The sequence below is a fragment of the Lissotriton helveticus genome, chromosome 1_1 (genome assembly GCF_964261635.1).
Source record: "Lissotriton helveticus chromosome 1_1, aLisHel1.1, whole genome shotgun sequence".
Classification (NCBI taxonomy): Eukaryota; Metazoa; Chordata; class Amphibia; order Caudata; family Salamandridae; genus Lissotriton; species Lissotriton helveticus.
Window position 1 is genome coordinate 244,144,339 of NC_136057.1, and position 9,295 is coordinate 244,153,633.

At 43.8% G+C, this 9,295-nt stretch overlaps 1 protein-coding gene across 1 annotated transcript; it reads right to left on the reverse strand.

The window, feature by feature from the left end:
- Window positions 1-7,642: 7,642 nt before the first annotated feature.
- LOC144768838 (olfactory receptor 5AP2-like) lies at window positions 7,643-8,587 on the reverse strand. The gene has a single exon (XM_078652824.1). The coding sequence runs from the start codon at window positions 8,585-8,587 to the stop codon at window positions 7,643-7,645; it is 945 nt and encodes a 314-aa protein (XP_078508950.1).
- Window positions 8,588-9,295: the final 708 nt, after the last annotated feature.

The window sequence follows — 9,295 nt, forward strand, 5'->3', positions numbered from 1 at the left end:
GCCTGTGCTGAGATTTACATCGCACTGCACCACTAGGACTGGAATAAAAAGCGCCACATAGCCGCTTCACATAGCCGCTTCCCTACCTGATCACGAGGAGGGCAAGCAGTAGTTGTATTTGCTTCATTTTTTAATCTTGAATTGCCAAGGCTCTACTTCCTTCCTGCCCGCCTTGTTCCGACAGGGTGACTAGCACCGTTGAGCGGAGGGCGGACAGGTGTGAGCAGGCACTTCCGGTAGCACTAGGAGCGGTTAGCGCTCTAGTGCTTTAACTTCTGGGGCTATTTAGGCGGAGCACCAACAGTAAGACGCTGTGGGAAGGTGACGGTGGCAGTGTCCCCGACCCGCTGCCGAGGAAGGTTGGCTATCCTGCGCTCCATGCGATTAGAAACCTTTTAACATTGATATTGTGATAATTTGTGTTTTTAAAAATTTACATTGCCTGTGCTGAGATTTACATCGCACTGCACCACTAGGACTGGAATAAAAAGCGCCACATAGCCGCTTCACATAGCCGCTTCCCTACCTGATCACGAGGAGGGCGAGCAGTAGTTGTATTTGCTTCATTTTTTAATCTTGAATTGCCAAGGCTCTACTTCCTTCCTGCCCGCCTTGTTCCGACAGGGTGACTAGCACCATTGAGAGGAGGGCGGACAGGTGTGAGCAGGCACTTCCGGTAGCACTAGGAGCGGTTAGCGCTCTAGTGCTTTAACTTCTGGGGCTATTTAGGCGGAGCACCAACAGTAAGACGCTGTGGGAAGGTGACGGTGGCAGTGTCCCCGACCCGCTGCCGAGGAAGGTTGGCTATCCTGCGCTCCATGCGATTAGAAACTTTTTAACATTGATATTGTGATAATTTGTGTTTTTAAAAATTTACATTGCCTGTGCTGAGATTTACATCGCACTGCACCACTAGGACTGGAATAAAAAGCGCCACATAGCCGCTTCACATAGCCGCTTCCCTACCTGATCACGAGGAGGGCGAGCAGTAGTTGTATTTGCTTCATTTTTTAATCTTGCATTGCAAAGGCTCTACTTCCTTCCTGCCCGCCTTGTTCCGACAGGGTGACTAGCACCGTTGAGCGGAGGGCGGACAGGTGTGAGCAGGCACTTCCGGTAGCACTAGGAGCGGTTAGCGCTCTAGTGCTTTAACTTCTGGGGCTATTTAGCTCTCGCCCCTCCCCAAGCGCGCAGCGATCGCGCGCGGCCAAAGACACGCCGAAGACCAGCCAAAGAGCTGCCTGTCTGCGCCCGTCCGCGACAGGACGGGGCACAGGGGTAATGGGCTCAATTCCCTCGGACCCCGCTATTGCAGGTAGCAGCAAAATTGAATATCCTGCTCAATTTTTACTTGATTTAAAACCATCTGTACTATGCTGCACTAAAATTCCCTGGCAAAATGTCGAGGGCTGTTTCTCATGCATAAAATGTCGGTTTCAATCATCCTCAGTCAGGATGATTACGAAGGATAAAACATCAAAAATTTCACCTTCGGAGGGACTGAAGAGCTTTCTCTTAAATGTTCGCTCCTTCCCAAAACATTAACATCAGGTATGGGATTTAGTCCACACCATACAGCCGGATATCTGTTTCCTAACAGAGACTTCGATGAAACCTCACACGGTTACAGCCATAACCTTAGGGGTACCATCAGGATACAAGATTTTACATTTTGACCGAGCCAATAAAACAGGAGGTGGCTTAGCTATCATATATAAAAATGCACTTAAGGTCACCATTTTGGAACAAAGGCATAGTCCAAAATTTGAAATGATGATTTTTAAAATTGCCTCGGCAGGTCACACCTCTTGGAAAGGTGCTTTAGTTTACCGCCCGCCAGGATCTGACCCTGACTTTGCTCTCTCCCTCTTGGAGCTATTAGCCCCCCATTTTAAATCCAAGGAGGACTTTATTCTCCTAGGAGATTTTAATGTGCACATGGACAACCCGGTACACCCCGAAACAACTTCATTAATTGCAGATCTTTCCACTTTGGGATTAAAAGCACAGAATAGCGGTGCTACCCACATAGGTGGTCATACTTTGGATTTACTTTTCTCCAATTGTACTAAAGTAAGATGTTCACCTGCTAAAGAAATTCAATGGTCAGATCACTTTCTGATAGAGTTCATATTAACGGGCCCGACCAAATTACTAAATAAAGCTCCACTTCCGCCAATTTTGCGCAGACTGTGGCATAACGTATCAGTGGAGAAGCTGCTGGAAAGTTGGAAACAACCAACTTTCTCAGATGAGGACTCTGCAGATACTGCACTAGACAGATTCAATGACTCACTTAAGCAAGCGATCGACACTCTGGCCCCATTAAAGCTACACAAGCAATATCCATCCTCCAAACAAGAAATTTGGTATACACAGGAACTGAGAACAGAGAAGCAGAAATGCAGACGAGCGGAAAAAGCATGGAGGAAAGTTAGAACCGAGGAGAAGAAGAAAATATATCAAGAGGCCCAGTCAATCTACTACAAAAACATAAAACAAGCCAGGAAAAACAGCCTCACCCAACAACTCACAGAGGCAGATAATTGTCCAAGAGAGCTGTTTAAAATACAACTGAGCTTTGTTAGACCCACAGCCTGTGAGAGCCCCGATGAATTTTCTCAGATCCTCTGTGATGAGATCTCGGTGTTTTTTTAAAATAAAATTAATCTCATCTATGATAAAATAATGGCCTCCAGTGGCACTGGGAATAAGAACTCTCCCCCTCATAACTCTCCCAAACAAAATAAAAATCAATTATTATCCTTCCCGCCAATCTGCGACACAGATCTTCACCCCCTGATCAGCCACATAAAATCTGGGTCCCCCAATGACTTCCTTCCTGCCAAAATGGTCGCCCCTCTGATCTCCCTCTTGGGACCTTCCATTCAGTCTGTAATGAACATCTCACTGGCAGGAGGACGCTTCACTGGCTCCCAATGCGGCAACGCATTAAGTTTAAAATCCTATGTACCATCCACAAATGTCTGTCAGGTATTGGTCCCAAGTATCTGACGAAAGCCTTCTCACCATATGTTCCCAGACGATCCCTACGCTCCAGCAATCAACAGCTAATACAGGTACCCAGAATTAAAAAATCGAGACAGGGAGGCCGTGCCCTGGCCCACACTGGACCTATCCTCTGGAACTCACTGCCCCATACACTGAGACAAATCACTAATCACCTAGCTTTCCGAAAATCCCTTAAAACTCACTTATTTATGAACATCTAAACCCACGATCATAGCCCAACTGTTTCCTCTGACCATGGATTAGCACGAGTTTAATTCTTCCCTGGCAAAAGTGCGGAGATACCCCTTCGGGGGTCTATTCAGGAGCTATATAAGAATATAAAATAAAATAAATAAAATGTGCGAACTTGTGAGATTGAATGCTGCGTAATGATGTATGTGGCATGAATGTGTCTAGTGTGGAAGTGCCACTTGTAGACATGGGTGTGCGTGTGTAGTGAGTCTGCTGGCACGTGATTGGCTGAAGCCTGGCTCCAGGAGTGTGCCTGGGCCTGCTTGTGGATTGACTGTCTGGTTTAAGGGTGACAGGGGCTGGGGAGCCCCAGGAGGTTGTCTGAGTCAGCCCTTGGTTGAATGACTGCATCTGCAACTAGAGTGGTGGGAGGAGATAGCACCTGGGAGGGAATAGGGCTGTGCCTGCCTGCCACAATGCTGGCTCCACCTCCTGCTGGGCGGCTGTCGCCTCTGCCCCTCACACGGAAAGGAGTTCCCTATAACCAGTTGTAGCTGGTTCTCACACTGCCTGCCCTGCTAGACAAAGGATTTTATGGTATAAAAAGGGACTGTGTCCCCTTACAAAATGTTCTTGTTTCTGACTTGAATCCTGCCAGGGGCATGCTGCTGCTTGGGCCCAGGGGAAGGCTTGCCTTCCTTGTTCCCTACACCTCTGAATGTTTTGGGCATCATGTGTTTTCTTTCCTTACACCTCTGAATGTGTTGTTTATACATCATGTGTTTTGTTCTTACCTACACCCCTAAATGTATTTTATTCTTAGGTGGTTGTTCTTTCCAGTACAGGTGGTCCTAGTGAGGTCCTGGTTCCCTGCGTGACATTCTCCTAAGGTGGTTTGGGTTGCGTAGGTGGTACTTACCTGTTACCAGTAGTTACTGGTTGTGTGCTATACTTGCTAATTTGTGCTACAGTGATTTTATATCCTATATTCTAAGTTCTAGAAGTGCTATTTCTAAAAGTGTTGATTCTGACAGTGGCCCATGTGGCCCTGTCCTGTAAATAATCCCTTGTGAATATTGTCCGTGCCAGTTGGCACAATGTACATGTGTGATTTCTATCTGATGTGTTTTGACAATACAAAAGTTATTTTAATATAACCTTGTGTGGATTTGCTTTTGTGGTGTGCCTAGGATGTTGTTGCTGTTGTGTGCTTGTGCAAATGCTTTACACATTGCCTCCGGGATAAGCATGTCTGCTCGTGCCAAGCTACCAAGGGGGTGAGCAGGGGTTATCTTGGCATGTGACTCCCTTTCCCTGACTAGAATGGTGGTTTCTGCCTGGCTTTGGCATCAGCCTTAGCCTACCAGAAATAGCCAGTTCTAACAGTGGTTAGTCTGGGAATTGTGGTGGAGACAATTCCATGTTTAATAGGATTAAAGTATGCTCACTGTCTGTAATTGCTCACTAGAGTAATGGACTTCTTATGGGAGCTCACCAAACGAATGTAGATGTTAACCAAATGAATACATAAGCTATTATATCCTCTTATGGTCAACCTAATTACATGCTCACAAACAATAGATATTTTCTTCACAGCTAAATTTAGAGCTATATGACACCACCTATAGGTCGACCCGCTCGCAAGGGTAATGCCTCAACACTAAAATTGAAGTGGTCATTCATGTTTACAGGGATTCGAGACCAGGTCCCTCAGTTATGGGCTGTAGAGCAGCTCAGCAAGTCAGCTTGCTTGGCTTCCCCACACCAAAGTGAAAGGGTAGGAATGCTCTGTATTTATGCAATACAGTGTATTGCTGTCCTTTCCTCCTGTGCTGGTGCCATTTCAGCAGCCTAGCACCATCTATTGTGCAAGGGTGTCTGTGGTGTCAGAGGGATTTTTTTGTGCAGAAACGGGCACCTTTCTGCACAGAAACAATCCTTTTTTAACTTCAGAGACATTTTTATTGATAAAAAGAAATACAAGGTGTCAATACAAAGTTCACAATATTAAGCTCATGTCATTACAATAGAATAAACTACAATACAGTTATAGGTATTGGAATCATGTATAAAAGACAAAAGAGTAAAACAATAGAAACTTTCATGAAAGACATTAGGGTGTCAATTAATCTAGGAACATTCAACAGATTCAAGGGGGTGTAAGAACTTCTTGTCGAGATGGCTGCAACTGAGAACATCGCTTAGCACTTATGTCAAGATACATTGTAACGGGTGCCCAGAAATCCAGACGTTTCATTTGCATATGTAGAGGGTGCACGAAAGCTGTGTCCAACCTATGATTATGGCAAACAGTATACCACCATGCCCTATAAGAGATTTTTGTAAAATCTTTCCAATTTGCAGTGATTTGTTGAAATGCAACCACTAATAACAGATCTATAATTTTAACATTAAGTGTAACATTGTCCCAACAAGAGGAAAGGCTTCCTAAGAAAATATTGGTATAAGAAAAAGAAGGCATAGTACCAAAAATCCGACCAACTTGAGACCACACTTGTTTCCAGAAATTGTGAACCGGTGGACAAAAAAAAAATCATATGGAATAAATCCCCTTTTGGGGAGGGACAAGTCCAACAAACATCGGGTACATTCATAAATCTCTTACTTAAAGCACTAGGTGTAAATAAAAGTCTTTTATAAACAAAGAATAATGTTTGTGTTATATTTGCAGCTCTGGATGATTTAAGGATCTTGGTCCATATATTATTCCATAACGACACTGGCCAAGATAACATGAAATCACGTTCCCAAGTCTCCTCCACTTTAGATTACTGACTGACATTGTCTTTACCTTTTAAATAACTGTATATTGTGGAAGCTTTAGGCATGGTTTTTAACAGAGTATGTAGTTGTAAAGAAGGGTATAAGTTAAGGGGAACGACAGGTGTGGCATTGATTTGTTTATATGTATCCACCTAAACAATCCTAAGAGGTGTTTACCTCTTTCTATGTGTGCTTCAGAATGTAGCACCTAGAAAGAGGGAAAACGGAGAAGTAACGTTTTTTTCTCCTTGTTACGCCTCACCTTGAAAGACGTGAGGTTTTGTCGCTTCTCCAGGTTTACATTCTCTTGTAAATCTGGGGAAGAATTGATTTGAACTGCCTTGTCTTACTCCATATCTATGAGGTAATTCAAAGCATGGTATGGCCTCATAGATAAGATTTTGCGATTAGTGCTGCGGGAATGTCACAAAAAATGATACTCTGGTGATGCAAGGGGCTCATAAATATGCCTACAGGTCTCCTGAATTGGTTAATGAATTTGACCCAATTAGGGTCAGACAGCTTAACAAACAAACCAAGAGAACAACTGTAAATCAGATAAAGATGCTAACCCCTCGGCAGAAGAGTTTGATAGTTAAAGCAGGGAGGAAGCTGTGTCCATATTTCGGGCAGCCATATCAGATGGGTTACTGGCTCTTGGATCCAAGTTCTCTTTTACAGTCATAGATAGATCAAGTTTGATTCACACTGCTCAGACTGGGTTGTTGTCCTCAGTAGATTCCAGGATTATTTTAAATTGAATGTTATAGCCTGTCAGTGGTAAAGTCCTTGCCTCCATTGTCATCATAATGTCAACTAAATCATGGCCGTTAAGTGTAAGCTTAATAGTCTAATTCATTTGCTTGACCTTCCAGGGGTTTGCCTGAGATTAAATCTTTGTGAATTATGGTACTGCATTGGTGATTAAATCGGATCCAGTGAATGGTCTTGTTGATGAGTGCCTCCATGCCCTCTTTTAGGCATGGTTTCCGCTTGCATCCAATAAGTCAAACGTATGAATGATTGATACAAATACCCCTTAACTCATTTATAAACACACATGCAAAGATACTAAATACTGCAAACCAAGGGGCAGATTTACTAATATTTAAATCAAAGCAGTGCAACCAGACAATTTGCTGAACTACGCTGCATAAATGGAGAGGGCAGGAATGCGCATTATCTACTAATAAATGACACATTTCTGAACTCCCTCTGTTCTGGTGCCTTTGTTGCTGCAAAACACCAATTCAGGCACCCTTGCAAAGGGTGGAAAGGTTACAGTCAAGATTGTTTTGAGAATGAAGGAACACCATCCAGCACAAGAACAATCCTCCGAGGCCTTTTCCCCTTCTCGGTGTGTTGCAGGATACAAGCAACGCACATACAAAAGTGGAAAAAAAGAGAAATAAACATGTTTTTCCTCGTTATGCATCTCTTGGGAAGGCATACCATTTTTACACATTTACAGGTTTACTCATGTTAATAATTCTTAGATTGCCCAAAAACTACCAAGGTGGCTTTGCATGACATTTTAAATCTTACATAAGAACTTGCGTTGACCTTGTTTTACCTTGCATGATGCAAGGGCAATGCAATCCCTTGATAAATCCGACCCTAAACTACCCACAGAGTCACAGGATAAGCAAGTAGGTCATTTCTGATTTGATGCACAGGTTCCAGCAATTAGTGTTTTCAGGGTTTGTTTCATCTCTTTGTTCCTAAGGCTGTAAATCAGTGGGCTTAACATAGGAATCATCACCATATAGAACACTGATGCCACTTGGTCCTGGGCCGTGGAGTGGCTGGCAGTGGGCTTGCCGTACATGAAAACAAGCGTGCCAAAAAACAAGGTTACACACACAAAGTGGGAAGAGCAAGTGCTGAAGGCTTTCTTTCTCCCATCTGTAGAAGGTATCTTTAAAATTGCAGATACAATGTAACAGTATGAGATAAGAATGATGATAAGGGATATTAATATAAGGCCACCAGCTGATGAAACAAGCACCAATTCATTTAACGTGGTATCAGAACAGGCAAGCTTGATGATGGGAGGAGCATCACAAGAGAAATGGGCGATCTTATTTGACTTACAGAAGGGCAAAGTAAAAGTCAAAACAGACTGTATCGTTCCATTGGTCAGAGAAATCACAAGAATCCAAACAACAAAGTATATACATGTTTGATGGTTGATGATGACAGGATACAGCAATGGATTACAAATAGCTGAGTAGCGATCAAAGGCCATCACCGCCAAGAGAAACACCTCAGAACTCCCAATGACAAATGTCAAAAACAACTGTGCTACACACCCAGAAAATGAAATTGTCTTAGTCCTTGATAAGAATTTGGCAAGCATGATAGGGAGAGTGACTGAGGACAATAACATGTCTATAAAGGACAAACTACAGAGAAAGAAGTACATAGGTATGTGAAGATGCCTGTTTAACCCAATCAGTGACATGATGCCCATGTTGCATACAAGAGTAATAATGTAAACCAGGAGGAAGAACAGGAAGAGTGGAAGCTGCAGAGCTGGGTCTTCTGTAAGTCCCAAGAGGATGAACTCTGTCACCCGAGTCCAGTTGCTTTTTTGCATTGATTCAAATTAAGGTATCTTCCACTAAAGAAGGAGATATAAAATCAGGCACGCGATATTAAAAACAGCTACCATGTAGTTAGCTAATTACATAAAAGATAGACATAGTGGAACACAGAAGGAATTTTAAGGAATTTAGAAATTATGAACTGGTACCACTTTGTTGATCACTGACTTAGGTCCTTATTATGTTGGTGGTTGGACCACCTACCGTGGTGGTCAAGAGACTGCCCGACTATCAGTAGGCAGTCCTATTGCCGAATGAGGATGGGACCGTCCTGCTGGAGTCTGAAAGTGCTTTTGTACATGGTGGATTGTGCTGTGGCCCAGTAAAAAGGCTGCAGCACAAGCTGCAATGTAAAAGAGCACTTTGTGAACATCCATACATGGTGCATGGATATGTGTGGGGGCGCAACTTGTGCCCCCAACGGCACTTTGTAGTGGCCCGCGAGGGACAGGGACCTCGGTTGGGGCCCCAAAAGTCAATTTCTGACAGTCTTTTCATGGCACTCCGATTGCCATGAAAAGGCTAGCGGAAAGTGACATTCTAATTCCAACGGTGGTGCCTGGCTTGGCACCACCTCCATTTGGAATCATCATTCCAACTGCCGTCCCATCAGGATCACTGATCCTGGCAGTAACAGTGGTCCGTCCTCTGACCAGCAAGGGTCTGACCACCAGCATTGTAATGTGGCAGTCGGATGAAAG

What these genes read in the sequence shown, in the direction of transcription:
- LOC144768838 (XM_078652824.1), bottom strand. Translation starts at nt 8,587, where the DNA reads ATGCAAAAAAGCAACTGGACTCGGGTGACAGAGTTCATCCTCTTGGGA.